General features: G+C 39.3%; 1 protein-coding gene across 6 annotated transcripts in view; it reads left to right on the plus strand.

Annotated features, from left to right (window-relative positions):
* ABCA4 (ATP binding cassette subfamily A member 4) overlaps nucleotides 1-19,222 on the plus strand; it is a 74,141-nt gene that overhangs the window by 13,351 nt on the left and 41,568 nt on the right. For 5 of the 6 annotated variants that reach the window (XM_027879961.1, XM_027879960.1, XM_027879964.1 and 2 more), the window contains 10 exons: nucleotides 1,582-1,709; nucleotides 6,010-6,207; nucleotides 8,578-8,667; nucleotides 9,041-9,281; nucleotides 10,694-10,833; nucleotides 11,959-12,075; nucleotides 12,809-13,006; nucleotides 15,228-15,433; nucleotides 15,582-15,758; nucleotides 17,815-18,037. In XM_027879961.1, the coding sequence (XP_027735762.1) occupies nucleotides 1,582-1,709; nucleotides 6,010-6,207; nucleotides 8,578-8,667; nucleotides 9,041-9,281; nucleotides 10,694-10,833; nucleotides 11,959-12,075; nucleotides 12,809-13,006; nucleotides 15,228-15,433; nucleotides 15,582-15,758; nucleotides 17,815-18,037 (1,718 nt within the window). Of the gene's footprint in view, nucleotides 1-1,581; nucleotides 1,710-6,009; nucleotides 6,208-8,577; nucleotides 8,668-9,040; nucleotides 9,282-10,693; nucleotides 10,834-11,958; nucleotides 12,076-12,808; nucleotides 13,007-15,227; nucleotides 15,434-15,581; nucleotides 15,759-17,814; nucleotides 18,038-19,222 lie in introns of those variants that run through there. The other variant, XM_027879966.1, reaches the window with a different exon arrangement.

Raw genomic sequence — 19,222 nt, forward strand, 5'->3', positions numbered from 1 at the left:
GACTGAAAAAAGCAAGTTGCCAGCATTAATTTTTATTTAAAACAACTTTCCAAACTCAAAACACAGTCCTTGGGAAAAATAGGAAATGGTATAATAAATTTTTATTTAATATTTGGACTTTAAGTACAGAACTTGAAAAGATACTCCTAAAACTAAAGGCATAAAAATGAACTGGCTTTGAGAATTGATATATCCCATTCTCAAATCCTTTGCCATTTAGCAAATGTCAGAGTTGAGACTGCTCCTTTTGCTGATTCCCTAAACTGGATCTCACTCTTGAGTCCTCCTTCCTTGTCCCATTCTCCCCTTGCACTGACACATTTGATGTGTTCTTGTAGTGTGCTTTTTCCTCCATGATGCCTGGGTGCCAGGAAAGGCATCAGTGAGAATATGAGGGACAGACGCCTACTATTGTTTTCAGTGTTTACTGCTTGAATAAATACATAGAGGAACAATTGAAGAAGTCCTGCTCAGCCCCTACAGCCCTAGGCCAGAACATGCTTATTGCAGATGGAATTGTGGAAGTTAGTTGGCAAACTCTGATAAGACTCTGCTTAACTCACAGAATGAGGCCCCAGCAGCACATTTGTGCATGTTTATGTGGAGATGTCTAAAGCTACATTCCCCATGTCAGCGGTGTATGTTCTGGTCCTGGCAGTTTCAATTGCCTGAAGACTAGAACTAATGCTTTTCAAGCATTCTTTACTAGAGTTGCTTGATGCTGTGTGAACTACCTTTAAAAAAGGCTGTAGTATTCAACGGACATGAGCAACATTAACTTCCCAAGCTTTCTCTTGGAGCATGCTGAGGCAGAATTCCCATTGAAACGATTTGTAGCGTAGACAAGTTTAAAAAGATTGTCACTGTTTAACTTTGTGAGCAGCAGTATTTTGAATATTGTTATAGGCAGGATTAGGGAAATTTGGTGGCCTCTTATATGTGTCTAATTTAACAGTGGATAGTCTCACTGGTTTACCTGAAGATTTGCCAGCTTTTAGTTTAGTAGTTGCTAATCTAGTTTAATATGAAGCATAAACTGCAAGCATATTTATGCTTCTCCAGGGAAACTGAGGTTTTTTTCATGGAAGATTCTCAGCGGTCACTTTTGCAATGCTAAAGAGTAAGATTAACTAGCTAAGATTAGTTGACAGTGAGTGATAAATTAGTGTAAATGTAAAGGTTTGGATAAAGTATTTACACAAGGCCCAGAAGGAAGGACACTAACAACAGTAGTGTACTTGAATCTGAACATTTAAAATAAAACATTGCATTAAAAAAGGCAGATGTTTTCAAATGCAGTCAAGGCTGCTTTCAGTACATCCATTGCTGTGGCTCTAATCCGAAATATCTTTGAGAGATCAGATATGCAGAGTCAGACCACTCAGCATTTTCTGATTATCATTCCCCAACAAAGGATTAAAATGATTTTGAATTGCAAGAATAATTTTATACCCTGTTAGTCACTACTAAGTATAAGAGCCAAAGTACATTCTTTTTGCAGGTTGAGGCCAGGGTATGAGTTGTTCTTTAGCTTCCTTTGTTTGGTATCTCACTGATCTGTGGATTCCTTTCTTCATCCAGGAAGAGGCATACGAATTATAGACATTTTGAAAGATGGGGAGACCCTCACTTCCTTCTTGCTGGAAAATGTCGGCCTCTCAGATTTTGTTGTTTTCCAGCTGATTAATGCTCAAGTGCGCCCTGAACAGGTGGGTAGAGCCTAACAGGTACCAAGCTGTTGTCTGTGAGGAAAGAATCTCATGAGCTGGCTGTGCAGAGCAGCCTCGGTGAGAGCCTTGGGCTCGGAGCACCTAAAGTCTTATGGGTTGTTTGTACAACTTCTTCCTCTGTTTTTTGTGAATCTAGAAAAAGAGGCGTTTGTTTTTTCTTTTAAAAAGCATTTTGAATATGCGTTAAATGTAGATATTTGTTCAGTGCTGTTGTTCTTTCCAAAAAAATGAGCATCAAGAAACAATCCTGCCACACGATGCATCCATTCCCATGACTGCAGACTTGACTCAAAAGCATAAGGCATCCTTTTGAGACAGTAGTCGTGATGAATAGCCAGAGAGAATTTTTGGAGATTTTAATTTATTATTTAAATTCTCTGCTGCAGTGTCAGCAGAGTAATATGGTGGCTTTTCGGCATTGTCTCACATCGTGATTAGGTGCCAGTGGAGAAACAGATCCACTTTCTTAGATTCTGATTGAATAATAGATCTGCTCAGAAAATTCAGAGTGAATTTAAATCCCTCCTGAAGCAGTTAAGCAGAGGACTGTTTGACCAAGTCCAGGCTATTTCTGCCTCTGCATATACTGGTGGCTGGGAGCTCTGTGAGGAATGCTGTGTTAATGAATGAATGTTGCTGAATCGGAGCTCTGGAACAATTTCTACACTGCAGTAGTGTGTGGGTGGAAGCGAGTGAATAACTGAGGCTGAAAGACACAATTCGTCTTTTTCACTGCCACATAAAACACAAATGCTGGAACTGTGTGTGGCCAGAAGGAGGGAGGGCATTCATGCACTTGCATATGCTTCCTTTTTTGGATCACAGATTCCAGCTAGTGTAACCACTGGTCAGATTACTTATCTGCTGTATTCTTGATTAATACCGGGGAAACCCGCCCCTCTCCTCACTTTATCATGGAGCAATACCACAAGATCATACCAAAGCCAGTGTCAATTGATATATCCTACTTATTTTCACACCTCCATATCAGCTGAGATGGTGAAAATTTGCTTCCTTGCTGCTTGTGACAAGAAGAATATATACAGATATCCTGCTGGGCTTCTCTTTCCCTCATTGTCCCTAACCTGTTCTTCACAAGACATCTGCTGTGTCAGGAGAACTAAGTGCTGCTGTGTTAGTTTCTGTTAGCTCCCCAGTGGCATTCATTCATCTACTGTTAAAACCTCTACTTGCCAGTGTATGCAGGACTGAAGTTTTCAACACCAGCACTGAAAGTATGATTGAAACCTGCTGGTGTCTTTCTGCTGTATTTTCTGTGCTGATGTAGGAAGAGATGTAGTTCTCTTTATGCTGGAAATTAAAGAAATCTGAACATTGGTTAGAGAGGAAGCTAGAGAAGATCTGGTGTTAAATACCACTTTTGCTGTCCCCCATACAGTTTTCTTGGTAGCATTATTGCATTATTGTATCAGGAATACAAGATCATCTCACCAGAGCTGATTTACAGTTGTGAGGGAAGAAAGTGCTGTGAATACTTCCTCCAGGGGAAACCGATGCAGAAAAACTAATCTTATAGTTTTCAGATGTCAAGAGAATTATTTTCAATGGAAATTGAACACTTTATTTCCTGTGGGAGACAAATTGCTTAGTACCTGTAGAGACCTTCTTGACGAGCAAGTTTCTTGGGCTGGACTTATGTGTGGCTGAGGTAGAAGTTGCAGAGCCATAATTAAACCCTAGATCTATTTTTGTCTTAATCCTCTACCATGATGGTTCATCTCTAGCTCTCTGTGCTGCTCTGCCCTCTGTTTGCTTGCATATTGCTGAACACCCTTTCCCCCTTGCTCTGATGGCACAGAGCTGATCAAACTGAAAGCAACTTGTTTACAAAAGCCTGACTGTTGCCAACAGCTGGCTGCAGATCTAGGTCTGAGCCGCCTGGGAGTCAGGAAATGACACACAGAGCTGAAAGCTAAACCTGATCAAACAGCCAGCTAGCTGAAAAAATAATTTGGACTTCATCTTGCCAGCTTTGGCCAAACAGTGACACATTGATTAAAAAAAAAGTATTGAAGTTTCCCTCTGAGGGCCTGCTTTTTTGAATCATTCTAAGATAAGGATAAGAGACTGATGTTAAAACACAATAAGAAGTTCAGGAAAGATTGGCAGCAGCCCACCCTACCGGAAAAATTGGAAGGGCGGAGGTTTGATGTTTTTCTAATCCCATCTGTTCATGAACATTCTTGAAATGCAGTTAGAGTTTGTAAATAACCTCTTTCTTTTTTTATTTTTTTTAATATGTTTATCCTTCTCAATGATGTTAATGTCACTGCTTCCTCATTTCACAAGTCAAAGCAAGGTTCCCAGGCTGCCTCCCCGTGCAGCCCAGTTTCATTGCAGCTCACACTACATGATGAGGACCATGACAGATGAGGCATATATGGCTGAAAAATGCTCTTCTTATCACACACGGCCCCAGGACATGAGAGGCTGAACAAATAAGCAAATTCTTTCACTGACATAAACTCAGATAATTCCAAATCAAATGTTCCAGTTTGAGAGAGGGCAAGGGCGTTTGGTTTTGAAGATTTTTAGCAAGACAAACTAAATCTGTCAGCTGCATTCCCTCTTTTGCATTCTGCCTCTCTCCACGCTCTCTCTGATGTTAACAGTGCCTTTATATGAGTACAGCTGTAGTGATGATAGTGCCTCTCAGATACTTTTGCTAGAAATCCACATCCCTTTTTTGCATCATAATTCCAATACACAATCTCTGTATAATTCAGATGCCTTTCTCTTCTTCCCCACCCCGCCACCCCAACTGCATCTCCTAAGCTGGAATTGAGGGCAGTCGTGGCAGACAAAATACAATGTTGTACTTAGACCTCTCTGCCTCTGGATGCTTACTTTCCACGGCCACACTTGCACTTTTGTGATAGCTTTTGACAGATAGAGCACTTAATGAATAACTCCTCAAGCTTGAATCTACGCTCCAAAACAACTGAGTTAGGTTTTTTCTCATTCCTCTGTGTGTTTAAATATTCTCTTTACAGGCATCACCAAACAAGTCTCAGTTGCTATCTATAGGACTTTTGCAGATATAACATTTTGATAGTGTTCAGAATCTCTTAGATGAACTTCCTAATTTGCTTAAATAAGAAACAAAGACGTGTTTATGTCTGTACTGGTATGTGTGTGGTGTGTTTGTTTTGATCCATATGTCTAAGAGATTGGAATGCTCAGCAGATTATTTTTCTAAAGAAAATTATATTCTGGGTAGATTCTGACAATATCTTTTTCCATGCAGCTTATTAATTTCATTTAGCCTAATGATGTTGTGTCAGTGCATAGTTCTTGTTTGTCTGAAGGTCTGTATTTGTCTCAGACACAGTAGGCATTTACAGTCATCAAAGTGTTCTGAGCTTTTTTCCTTACAATTTGTACAGTGAAAGGAGATGAAGAGAGGATGGGAACATTAGCTCATGAGCAATTTTCAGTGCTGGTTTTTATTATATTGCCATATATTCTGACCATTATAAGTAGAACTTATTTTAGTAGACTATGAAGGGGATTCCTTAACAGCAGTGTAAATCCTAAGTAAATCTGACTTCTCTGGAGTTATTCTGCATTTATATTGGTTTAACTATAAACTAATCTGTTGCCAGTGTTGAACACTAAAGATAAAAATTGGGGCTTTTTCTGTTCCGTGTTTACAGTAGAAATGGTAATCAGTAGGTGGGTGTGATTTAATGTAAAATGGCTCTGTAAATTGTGGCTGTGTGCTGTGCACAGTGACAGTGAATAATGGCTGTGGGGAAGCATTGCAGTGGAATAGTCACCACTGTGAAATAAAATGCTGCAGGAAATCAAACTTTTTTTGTGTAATTGACAGCAAAGGCATAACCAACTAACCAACCTGAACACAAAAGGTAGAGTGATGTAGCACCGTTGGCTGGTACTGGGACAATAATTTTTAACAAGCTGTAGCTCTCCCTCCTTAGCCGCAAGGACGACTGGCATGACTTCATATGTGCTTAGGTGACAGAGAGGAAGGGAAGGCAACTCACAAGAACTTTTTTAATGGAAGGAAAAATCACTAATGAGAGAAGGAAAAATGTGACTGAAGGCAAGGTGATCTAGCATAATATCAAGTGGAAGGGATTCAAGAGTTGATGCTCCAGCTGACCACGTTTCTGCCATTCATTAAAATATTAGGAGGGATTGGTATCAAGGTGCCCCACTTGTGATAAGTTTTAATTGTTTCTGAGGAGCATGAAGGTTTCGCAACAGTAAACTGAAACATTGGTTTTGTTTGCAGTTTGCCTATGGTGTCCCTAACTTGACTCTGAAGGACATTGCTTGCAGTGAGGTGCTCCTGGACCGCTTCATTATCTTCGGCAGCCGAAGAGGCCTCCCTTCTGTACGCAAGGCCATGTGTGCTTTGTCCCAGGAAAGTCTACAGAGAGTAGAAGATGCCTTGTATGCAAATGTTGATTTCTTTAAGTTATTTCAGCTGGTAAGTATTAATATAATCATCCTGCCTTATGTTGTCATTTATTTTGGTTGATACTTCACTGCCCTTCAAGAATTTTTTTGTGTTACGTCACCAGTTTTCCAAGTGGTCTTTGTTTATTTACCCCTGCAAATATAAGGATAATGGATATGGGATAATTAACCTACCATCAGCAGGACACTAAGCAGTTCTGAGTGTGCTTTGGGATGAAACAGATGAAATTCACAGTACAGCAGAACTAAGAAATGCAATCTTAAAATCAAAGTCTGTGTGGAACTTATCTGGTCTTTCCAGTCTGTGTAGCAAAAGGGTGTATAGCAAGACCTACAGGGACCTTGCTGAGGATTCTGAAAATACTCCATACAACCCATCCTATCTTTGTCCCTTCCAGCATGACAGAATTTTATGCTGCAGTCAAAGCCATGATATAGCTTGAGTTGGCATAGCCACGTGAGCTTTTTAATAAAAAGAGGCCAAACAAACTAGGAAGTTGTACTGGCTTTCATCACTCTTTCTATTGAAGTTTTTCCTTGCCTCTGTTCATTTTCATTGCCCTTCTTTGCGTTACAACCACATCTGCAAACTTGGTTTATTATGGAGATATGATGCCATTTTATACATATAAATAAACATAAATTGATACATTTACTTTTGAGTGCATAATAATATATATATATATATAAAATAGAATATTGGTGTGGGGTTTTTTTCCCCCTTTATTCTGTGTTCTTTTCCTAATTTTTTTTAATATTTCATTTTTGTTCTGTACAGTGATGTGGTGCCTTCAGAAAGCCTCCAAGGTCTCTTTCCTTGTGATAGCGAACTTAGAGTCCATCACTGTGTATACATCTTTCATGTCTGTTTTCTCTATGATCATACTTTTCTTTTTTCAACAATTAATTTAATTTGCTGGTTTTCACCTTGTAATTTAGGGTCATGAAACCAACACACTGTCAGTTTGCTGTATAGAACTAGGCAGGATATATGAGCGACTGTTACATAGGAAGTATTGATTGAACTTTTCTGCCACAGCAGTGTAGCATCATCATGGATTTTATTCAGCTCTGAGTTGCTCAGAACTGAGAAAAGAAGATACCAGAAGCTTTAATTGACACACCAGCAAGTCAACTGTAGGACTGATGGTCAGTCATTGTGCCTATGTGATTTTACCAATCCTGATAAGAGTCTGTGGTGAAGTTCTGAAAGCTCCTGTTTTCCATTTTTTAAAAAATACTCTAATATTTTCATAAATCTGATGCTTGCAGAAGTAGCAGAGAACTAATGCTATAGTACTTCTAAGGTAGATTTATGTGAATATGCACACTACACTGTCCAACTATTTTACAGGTTGTTTACAATGACTGTTCTTCACAGTTTCAAAAGGCCAGGTTATGGCAAGTGCTCTGAGAACCCTGTATTATCTTTGCAGAGACTGTTTCCCCTTAGGGGACAAGGAAAGTGTATTTTTAAGCACTGTATGTGTATGGTTCCTGCTTGAACTGCAAGTGACAAATCAGAACATGCTAGTATAAGCTTTCCATAAAAACTCTGGCCTCTGTGACTCCCTGCCAGGTCCCTACACAGTGCAGCTGTCCTCTGCTTTCTTAACCACCTACTGACTGAAGGGAATGACAGGCAATCAGCAGGGTGTATAGCTAAGCAGTTTTGGGGAAGGCTTTTTAGGGGGTTGTCTCATAAGTATTACAGCCTAGCTGGCTACAAGTCCAGTGCATATGTGATTCTTTAGACAGCTGACAAAGAAGGATGCAGTGATGCAAACAAAGTGGTATGTGACAAGCACACCATGGTGTCACCTGTTTCTTTTAAGCCATTGATACCTAAAACTGTTAACTTCTGATGGAAAGGCAATTTGGTCAGGTCTGACAGTGAGGACCAGACTGTCTCCAAAATCAGCAAATCTCTGAAGTATAATGTACTACAAGTTATTTACCTCCATGGCAAATGGGGGCTTCTTTATCACAACCTTTGCTAAATTTCAAAGTTACTGAGAGTCTGTAGATCTCACTGGAAGAGTAGCCTCTGTGAGAAGCAAATTCTCAGAAATCCCAGTTCCTGCATTCCTCCTCCATCTTTTCACCTTTTGGTATGTTGGGCTTAGATGAGCAGAACAAATCCCAAGCTATATTTTTAGTGGACTGTGATTGTTTCAGCCTTGTATTAGAAAAAACCCTTATGCAGGCTGCTGTGTGAGTCTGCATGTGGGCACTGGATTTGTGGCCCCACAAGATACTGTTCCGAATAACTCAAAGTATTTGAGCTAAAGAGATTCCATTTGGATTTTCTTCTTACTGTAATGGCTGTTGTAATGCAGAAACTAAACAAAACTCATCTGTATTTCTTATGTATTTACAGCTTCCCACTGTGTTGGACAGGAACTCGCCAGGTGCTGACCTGAGGTCCTGGGGGAGGGTGCTGTCTAATGTCTCCCACGCAGTGCAAAAGGTAAGTGGTCTAATAATAGCTGACTGTTCTGCATAGCACACAGTCCTTGTTTTCCTTTGTTCTTTTTATGTTCCAGTTATCTGCTTTACCAGAAGGAAAATAGACTTGTTTGGAAGAGCTGATTCCTTAAAAATCATTCTCTTATTACAGAATAAATGTAGACATAAGCACTGGTAAGTATGAAGTGTATTCTTTTCTTCAGAAAAGATGTGAAAGAACAAGAACTGAGCATGATGCCAGTGACCAGGACAGAGAAGATAAAAGGATGTGGTTCTGACTGCATTTGTGCTTTACTGTCTGGACACAACTGAGACCTCACAAGATGCTTACACTCTTGGAGAGTTGCAATTAACAAAGTCTTGTCTTACTGCAGCTGGCCAGCAAGCAGAGTGTTCAGGACCTTTTGGTGGCCCTGCAGCCATTGCTACAAGCCGGAAGGCCAGGATCCTTAGGCCAGTTGGTGAGTTCCCTGTCGGATCTTTTCTGCGGCTACCCAGAAGGAGGTGGATCCAGAGTACTTTCCTTCAACTGGTATGAAGATAACAACTACAAAGCTTTCCTGGGGATTGACTCATCAAGGAAGAAATCCAGTTATCTTTATGATAATACAACCAGTAAGTTTTTCCACCATACCATTATGAGACTGTAGACAGATGCAACTTTTGTTAGAGTACCACTGTTCCTTTTATAAAATAATATTTTTAAGCAGTTGATTCCGGAAATTTGAGACAGGTGAAATGATTTTACTTCATACTTACTTCATAGCTGGAAGGAGAGAAGCCCAGAAATATTCATTTGCTTTTAATATGGAGGCATAGTCATCATCATAAAGACAGTCCCTCTACTTTATCTTCTATTATATGCTACTGATATCACTAAGGAAAAGACGCCTCTGAAGATGATTCAGGAACAGACAGTGCTGCATTCTGGAACTACTTTTCTCCAAAAAATTTTTTCTAAATTCTGTTTTTATTCTTAACTTGTTTGATGACCTGGAGCACAGGAACTTAAAAATCTCTCTTTTTAAATAATGCTCCATTTGATCCTTGGTGGCTGTTCTCTTCCTGCATAAAAGGACATATATTTTGTAGCAAAAATATTCTGCAGCACAATTACATCTTATGTAGAGAATATTTCAGCTTTGATATCTTCACTTCTTGCTATGGTGATAAGAGAGAATGTGAAGAGGAACTGATTTTCTCTCTCTTACCTTTTGTTATTTTGTCTTTTTACTATGTCCTCTTCCGTTTGCCATTTAGTTTTTCTCTGCACTGAGCTCACCAGCAATTTTTCCGTACTGCCATCCATATTAGAGCTGGTAGGATATTTCCATGTCCCTTCTGCTGTGGTAGATATGGTTGCATAGTTATAAAGTACAGATGAGCACTTAGCTTATGGAGAGACTCCAACCTTTCACTATTTGTGTTGATACTTGGCTCTACTTATGTCTGAACCTTCAAAAGACCTGTAAAGGCCCAGTACTTTGTTTCTTCACCAAGGAACAAAATAATTGTATGTTATCCAAGTAAACTAATTACTTCATAGTGCAGGAGTAAGATAAAAATATTTATGTTAAAATGTTTAATTCTAAATTACTGTAGAATCCAGTTCTGAACTGTTCCAGACTTCAACATCCAAACCTGCTGGATCCACTTAGTATCAACTAAAATACAAAAGAGCTAAGTCATTAGAGGTAAAGCAATTAAAGCTCAAAATTGCTCAGTGAGATTTGAGCTGCCTGGTTTCCTTGCATTTGAAATACCATATAAATGACAGCAACTTTCAAATGGTTATTTATGTTTACTCTTCCAATTTCCGTAGTGTGTACTTTACAACTCCACATCTACTTAATAGTCTCTTCTATCCATTCAGATGTTGTACTTCTACAATGCAGAATGTGCTTTAACCCATTCAGATTTAAAATACTTTAAACTGTCTATATTGCCAATAAAAAGCCTGGCAGGATGTTATATGTGGTAGGATTTGAGTAAGGTTACATAAAGACTGTCTTTCTTTCTGTCTTTAGCACCCTTTTGTAATGCATTGATCCAGAACTTGGAATCAAACCCTTTAACCAAAATAGCCTGGAGTGCTGTGAAGCCCCTGCTGATGGGAAAAATTCTGTTTGCTCCTGATTCACCTTCTGTACGGCAAATCCTAAAAAATGTAAGAAGTTTTGAAATGCAAAAGTGTGTATTTCTAAAAAATTGCATCCTAAAAACACCTTTTGAAAAACAGTGACCGAGCTACCCCGGTTTAATCAGATTTTCCTCTCAGAACTCCTTTTTTTTTTTTTTTTTTTTTTTTTTTAATGGCAATCAGAGGAAGGAGATTTACTCTTTGTTTAAAAAACAGGAGAGAGATCTTCACTGATTCATCCCATCTTGGTCCACGCTACATAGTTTTTCCAGTTCACTCAAGCAGCCTTTTGTTGGCATGATTCCATATTTACAGAAGTAAAAATAGTAATATTTATATTTACTTTACAGAGGTAGGAAAATGAACAGCTCTGTACCAGTAAATATTTAAATGGGGCAGCTGTGAGGCTTGGATAGAGAGACTGAGAGACTGCAAACCAATAGCGACATCAAGGTTTAGTATTATATCTGTTGAAATGATAAATAATTTTCACTTCATGAAAATAGGATGAAGCCTGGACTCTTAGTGAAATGCTTGAAGTTGGGTGAAATGAATCTGAGCAGTTAAATCAAGGTCACATATGACCTAGGTTTTGGCCACCTCATAACCAGCAATTCACTTATTCTCAACATCTATACAGGGCACAGAACTGCTGCTCATAGTTCACACAGCACAACATCCGATTTACAGCAGCCCAACATTTCAATTCTTAACTAATATCTTAACTATGGGAGTACCTGTCTTTTCCAATTGCCTCTCATTTCTTCATCTACCAGCATCACCTTTCTTTTTAGTTCTTAATAGAGAGAAATAGTCCAGGGAAAAAAGAAAGAAATAAATAATTCTACCTAAAATCTGAGTATTTAAAGGAACTGCAGTTACCTAGGATTATTGTGCACTTGTTTTCTCCAATTCATATGCAACATAATTTTATCCTAAGTGACTTTGATTCTAGTTGGATTTTACAGATTGTTTTTCTGAGGATTATTAATATTTCTGCTATTTTAACACGTTTATTTAGTTTTGAAGGTAAAAACCACAGCATTTGTAAGTTGTGGGTTTCCCTGTCACTGAATCCTGGATGGATCATAAATTCTGTTTGTTTATCTCCTTACACTTCTGACACTCTTTTATGGTATTTTTTTTCATCAGGCAAATACCACTTTTGAGGAACTGGAACGCATCAGACTGTTGACCAAAGCTTGGGAAGAAATAGGACCTCAGCTGCGGTACTTCTTTCAAAACAGCCTGCAAATGAACATGATCCGTGTATGTTATAACTTAGCAGGGATCCTCAGTAAGAGCAGCCTTTCACCATCCTTTATTTTTACTAGTGGAAAAGATAATTAATTAGGAAGCACAGCCTTTGCAGCAAGGAATCTGTGGCCTTCAAATGTGTAAGCTTGGTTACTGGGCTTGGTTTGAAGGCAAGTCATAGATGCATTAGAGCACCTCTGTGACCAAACCTCAGATCTGGGCAGTCAAGAATCTGACTAACCACTTCTTAACAAAGGCAGCAATCACTCCTTCTCCACCTCTCCAAAATGTTCACTTGATTTTCTTGGATTCTGTACAAGCAAAGGAGGACCATGCTTTTGCTGGGCCAAAAGTTTACTCCTTTGGGAAATTGCTTATTTCCTCATCTCTTAGATTTGACTTTCATCAGCTGTGATTACTATCCATAGTTAAAGTTTATAAAGCAGTTCATACTAGAAAAAACATTTGTTCTCCCTCATTTTTCTATATTGAATTAGACATTTATAACGTATCCTCTTGCTTATAAGGAAGCAATGCAATAAGTAGTCAAGGGTAAATTTCTTTTCATCCATTCTTCAAATCCCACCTCCAGTTATGCATTTACCCATTTGTAAAATTAAGTCCTTAGCCTACCCTTTAGCACTTGTTCCTGTCTCAAAAGAGCTATGGAAATGGAAACCTTTCTAGCTAAACGGGGCTAGAAAGGCAGTCCTTGTAGTGAAGCTGTCCTGCTGTGTTTCTTCAGGACTCTCTGAAGCACCCTACAGTGAGGAACTTCTTGAACAGCCAGCTGAGTGCTGAAGGCTTAACCGCTGAACACATAATCAACTTTCTCCACAACGGATCTCCCAGGAACCGGGAGAAGGGAATGCCGGACTTTGACTGGCGGAACATCTTCAGTGCTGCAGACCAACTTCTGCATTTGCTCAGTCAGTATTTGGAGGTAAGGTCAGCCCACACCCACTGGGAATACTTGAAGTAAACCTTAAACCTGGTTAGAAGTACTGGGGTCTGTGGTAACAGACAAGAATGTTGAAATCATAAGGCATCTTCATTTGTTTCAAATTTAATCTCATTATTAAAAGCACATGTTTTAAATAATACAGTGGTACCAGAACATGAATGCTTATTATTATGAAAAAAAGTTCAATTTGATGATCTTTTAATACTGTATTCAAAATGTTGCTTGAATGTCTGAACACACTTCAGCATTGAGAGGCAGAAGGTGAATGCAAACTGACAAGGAAATATTTTTTTGTAAGGACTAATAATCAACAGGCCACTAATTTCAGCAAGATCAGGACCAGATAAACTAATAGTTCTTTGGTAAGTCACCCTTCAGGTTTTTAAGCACTGAACCAAAGTTCCACTGAAGTCAATGAGAGAGTTTCCAGTTGTTCTGTAGCCACTTCTGACAAGATGTCTGTCTTTCCTGGAATCCATACCCCTCTTCTCTAACGTGCTGTTTTCAGTGATGGCATCTGAGGATTTTTAGAGCCGCAGTGCAGCGAGTGAATTTTAATTATGGAAAAAAAAAAAAGCTAAGGATGTAGATTAAAATATCAAGGCATTGTGAATATACTCCGGTATGGGCAATCCAACTTACTGATGAATTCATCAAACTATGTCCAATGTGAAGAAGGTTATATTTTTCTTAGAGGGCTTAATACCTGGGAACTCAGCACTTGCCATATGAGAGTCTGAATCTTTGTAGAGAAGAATTACATCTTACAAGCATCTCTGAAAGATAAGTAAATATTTAGTTACTATTTAATGAATAAATAAACTGATCTCAAGCTCACAGTGAAAATTGGTACTAGTTAAAGACAACAGGACTAAACCTAACTGCAATGTGGTTCAGGCTAAAAGACTATTCATCCCTTGCAAGAAGGCAGAAACTGAGTTTATCTGCCTTCCTACAGCTACTACAAGAGGGAACAATGAAGGTTTTGCACAACGCTCTACTGATTCTTTAGGTGATCTTTTTGCATCATGTTAAAATGATTTCTTACTCAAACTGAGCGAAATATATTGTTTGCAGCAGGTCAGTGCTGGAACATCCACAATATCAGGGCAGTTACTGTACCTGGTATTAGATCTTTGTGTCCTAGCATTCTTTGTAATGAGCTTATTCTTTTAAGTCTGCTGTTTACACTAAGTTGTTAGCATTTGAGAATGTTTTCCCACCGTGCCAAACACAATGGGAACAAACAGCTCCCTTTCAGGGACAGCCTACTCCTTACCATAGTATGCAGTGAGGAGAGGTGTGCTGCCAGCAGCTATCTTTGGAGACTCCAAATCTCTGCTGCAAGCTGTGGTGCAGCTGAGAATACTCTTATGGTAACTAAGGTTACTCTTATGGTAACAAAGACTACAGCAAAAACTTGAAAAAGGATAATGTTTTGTTTCAAATGGACTTCTAAAGAGTTCTCATGGCCAGATCTATTTTACAGCTGAGTTAATTCTATCTCCTGGATGAGGACTGTGGAAATGGATCCTGATCCCAGGACCTCACAGCGCTGCAGCTTTAGCCTTTCCAACTCAGATATTTGCCTTTCTGAGGGAATCTTCCAAGCGTAGTCCAAGTGGCAGAGTTCACGTGTCCATGTCTGGATGATTACAGTGGCTTAAATGTATTTTAAAAAAATATTTCAATCTATCTAATTCATTAATGTGGAATGTAATACTCACTATACATTTTGTAGAGGTATATCTAAATTTGCCCTGTCGTGCTTAGATAAGAACAGCAGCCCCTGCTTTTGTGGCCAGCATTGCTTGATTTGTTACTTGTCAGGATGGAAATGTCTTGAGCTTGGAGGAAGCAATCCTTAAATATCAGAAATAAACTACTTTCAAAATTATTCCATCCACTTACATTGACCACAACAATACCTGAGAAGTACAGTTCTTTTTAGGGAGAATTTTGTTTCTGAGCCTATATTGATAATGCTGGGTGTTTGTTTTGGATTTGTCATAAGAATTAGACTAAGAATAGGGAGCCTTTCAGGAGGGAGAGTCAACTTTTAACAGTTTCACCATGAGGTTTTAAAGCAGAAAATAGCAACTACTTGAGATGAACCTACCTCCCTTTCCTATATTCAACCACTCATGTTTGCTTTAATATCTATCTCTTACTAGTCTGTTCTCTCTGTAATTATTTGTAGTGCTTGACCTTGGATAAATTTGAAGGTTATAGTGATGAAACTCAACTGACTCATCAAGCCCTTTATCTGCTGGAGGAAAACAAATTCTGGGCTGGGGTGATTTTTCCAGACCTAGGACCTACAACCAGCAACCTCCCACCACATGTGACATACAAGATCCGGATGGACATAGATGCAGTGGAGAAAACAAACAAAATCAAAGACAGGTGAGTGATGGTTGCTTCTCAGTTCTTGCCGGCCATAACGGGAATATGAGACATAAAGATATTAGAACTTGCGTTGGATACATAAGTGAAATCCAACTGGTTTTGTTAATGCAGTGTAGAATGAGTTCCATGTGATATTTCTTTTGAGGTACTGGGATCCTGGTCCAAGAGCTGATCCTGTGGATGATTTACGTTATATCTGGGGAGGTTTTGCGTATCTCCAAGACATGATTGAACATGGGATTATAAAGACTCAGACTGCTACTGAAGTGCCATTGGGAATTTATCTGCAGCAAATGCCATATCCATGTTTTGTGGATGATGTGTGAGTAAAAGCAGTTTGTCTTAATTCTGTTGAATGCTTGGATTGCTGGATGTTTTGAGACTCTCAAGCACCAGAATTAATCCTAATTCCAAAGTGTATATGCAAGAGCAAGAACTGAGACATAACTTACTAAATTTGATTTTTTCCTTATCCTGTCATAACCCAGACTCCAGAAGCTACCTTGGCCAAGATTCTACCCCTAATCCCAATCCTGGCCTTTGTTGCATCCAGACAACATCCGATTTTTAGCTCCTCTGAGCTTTTGACCTTTAAAGAATCAACTCCATTTTGTTTTCAGGGTATATTCATTGAAAAATTGCAATGCCAAATTCACAGAAAATGTTTTCAGGTTTTTCACCCCAAAATCTCACTGGGTAATTTCTTTTTACTGTTTAAACTCTCTCACTCCTTTCTTCAATTTCTTTGTTAAGGACTGTCTTCTTGATCAGACTCTTCTTCTCCCTCTTCTTCTCCCTCTTCTTTCCCTCTGTCTAGTCAATGATATGGACTTGTTGTTCTCCTTATACACCTTTTCTTTTTCACTACTGGGGCAATTACTGTAGTTGCTGTTTGGGTCCCTGTCTCAGCCATAGCGTCCTCAGATGCAGTTTGGGTCCCTGCCTCAGCTGTGAGTCTGAGAGTCCTGAGCCCTGGCTCTGGGGGACAGGCCAGGCCCTGGTACAGGGCGAGAAGCTGCTGGTGTTCACTGGGGTGGCCAGGCACCCTCCCATCAGGTGACATTTCAGTTTACCAGGGTTGGTTGCCTGTTCAGGTGTGAAGTCCCAGGGTATGGATGTGATAACAACACTCAGAACCTGCCCAAATCCTTCCACGTGCCCTGCCACCCAGGGACACTGCCCTCACCCAAAATTTGCTTTCTCATGCACCAAGACAACATGGGATTCCACAAACCTCATAATACGCTGGCAGTGTAATTAGTAATAGTAATTAAACACCTCACATAAGGATGGAAAAGGACCTTGGGAGCCTGAATAATAAAATTATCCACATCAATCACAGCTAGGGAGAGGGAGATGTATTTCCTCATCTTCTTCACAAGATAACTCCCCCAGCACAGCAAAAGGCCATCAGTGCCAGGGCAAAGCACAGAGACATTTGTTGTGTTCATATGTTCCCAGACTCAGCAAAATGAAGAGATAAGCAGTGCAGGCTGACAAACTGTGTCCTGCACAGGACCTTGCTACTTAATAACTACTACAACTATAGCATCCTTATGTAAAACTGCTGCTGTCTCACCCCGTGTTGGCTGCCAAGAAGGACTGGGGTGAGCTGACCTTGACTGGATGCCAGGTGCCCACTGAGCTGCTCTATCACTCCTTTCCTTAGCAAGGGAAGAAATGAAGATGGAAAACAACTCATGAGTCAAGATAAGGCTCTTTAATAAAGAGCTTTCGTGTTCTTGGTGTTGATACTGTGCCAGCACTGCTCAGCAGTAGCCAAAATGCTGATGTGTTATCAGCACCTTTCTAGCTACCAATGCAAAGCCCAGCACTGTGAGGGCTGCTATGGGAAAAATTACCTCCATCTCAGCTAGATCCAATACCCTGAGTCATGGTTTATATGAATTTCAGCAGCCTTGCTGGCAGCCTCAGGTGCTGATAATGGTTAATTTGTTTAATTCTTTTACCAGTGAATTTTAGGAGCATAAAAACCAATGACACTCCTAAACTGTTAATATTAGCATATGTCATAAAATATTCTTTATAGATAACAGTAAAAGCATTACAGCGATTTACTGTGAAGAGAGTTTGTATTTTCATGAGTCACCACATGTTTTGTAGCCTTCAATAACCCTTAGAACTTCTTTGTAAAATAGAAATAACATTCATCTATCTCACGAAAATGCAGCAACCATTAGTTCATTAATATTTCGGATGCTTAAGAAGCTCACTAGTGACATGTTACTGATGTTTAGACTAAGAATTTCCAGTTCCATATTTAATGAATGCATTCTTCCCCACTCCTTTTGCTTTCCACCTCAATATTTCTCTGTTTTACCTAATTTTAATTTATTTCTTCCATTTTGCTTTGGTAGTTTCATGATCACCCTGAACCGAGCCTTCCCCATCTTCATGGTGCTCGCTTGGATATATTCAGTGTCCATGACTGTGAAGAGCATAGTGCTGGAGAAGGAGATGCGTCTGAAGGAGGCTATGAAGAACAGGGGTATAACCAATGGGGTGATTTGGTGCACTTGGTTCCTAGACAGCTTCCTCATGATGGCTGTGAGCATGCTCCTCCTCACAGTACTGATTATGGTAAGGATTGCTACTCTCAAACTCACTGTTGTGTTTGCACTTCTGATACCAGTTTGCTGTTGAGAAAGAAGAATAACTATTGATGGGGAGATGTGAATGGTTGATGGCCTGTTCAGATCATGGCACGTAGCTGGCACATTCTTCTAAGCAGACCTTATAACAGCATCAGCACTTGGCAGAGACAGAACCAGAAATTCACTAGTAAAGATTTGTTGTGAGATCCCTCATAGAACAATCCATCAGGCTGATTTCTCTGTATATTGTATTTTCTATAGGCAGCTGTACATCTCCCAATAAATAATAATAATTGCTTTAAATCAAAGCGACAATAATTTGAAGAATTTTTGATCTTGTAACTTACTATATGATTCATGTATAGTATCCAGTCCTTGCCTGCTTAGAAATTTTGCCACTATTTCAATGGAAAAAGAGACTGCAAGACAGAACTTTCAGGAAAAGCTGAAAAAAACCAACCCCTTTGGTGGCTCAGAATTACTGTAAATTTGTAACTTTTTAGGACAGTTTGGATGTTGTCTCTGAGGACTATCTCTTATCTCAGTTACCTGAGAACCAAGCTCTATATTTAGAGCTTGCTGATACATTTGATTATATAAATCTGTAGCATTTTGATAAGGAAGAATGCCCTTGCATCTTTTCTGATGTGGGAAACTGATGCTGGTATAAATGCACAATTGAGGTTCGCTCTTCTTTGTCTTATCCGCACTCCCTGGTGTGTTGTTCTAGTTCCTGGTGGTTCCATTACAGCTTGAGTGTATAGAGATATTAATTTATTTGCTACAGTGATTTAATTAAAAATCAGGAGGGAATTAATATCAGGGAGGAATGTGCTTTTAGCTGTAATTCACTTCCTTTCCCAGATTTCACTATGCCTGTGTAAGGCAGCTCTGTAAATACATTCTTATGAGACATTGCATCACTATTGATAAAGAAGTCAGTCTGTGAGGCCCAGTGGAATGTTGCAGCAATGTTGAGATCTATTTATAGCCTTGAAGACCTATTTGAGCCTTATGTAAGTTGACCTAATAAATAGATCTCAACATTGTCTTTTTAGGAGTAAATAGATAATTGGCAGCAGTCTGTGCTCTTCTTGAGAGGGAGCATTTAATCTACAAAAACTCTAATGAAGAAAGGTTGGAAAAAGTTCACCCAGTGGGTTAGTTAGTA

This window comes from Empidonax traillii, unplaced genomic scaffold (genome assembly GCF_003031625.1).
Source record: "Empidonax traillii isolate 1590-97213 ecotype Southwest subspecies unplaced genomic scaffold, ASM303162v1 scaffold62:size2133460, whole genome shotgun sequence".
Lineage (NCBI taxonomy): Eukaryota > Metazoa > Chordata > Aves > Passeriformes > Tyrannidae > Empidonax > Empidonax traillii.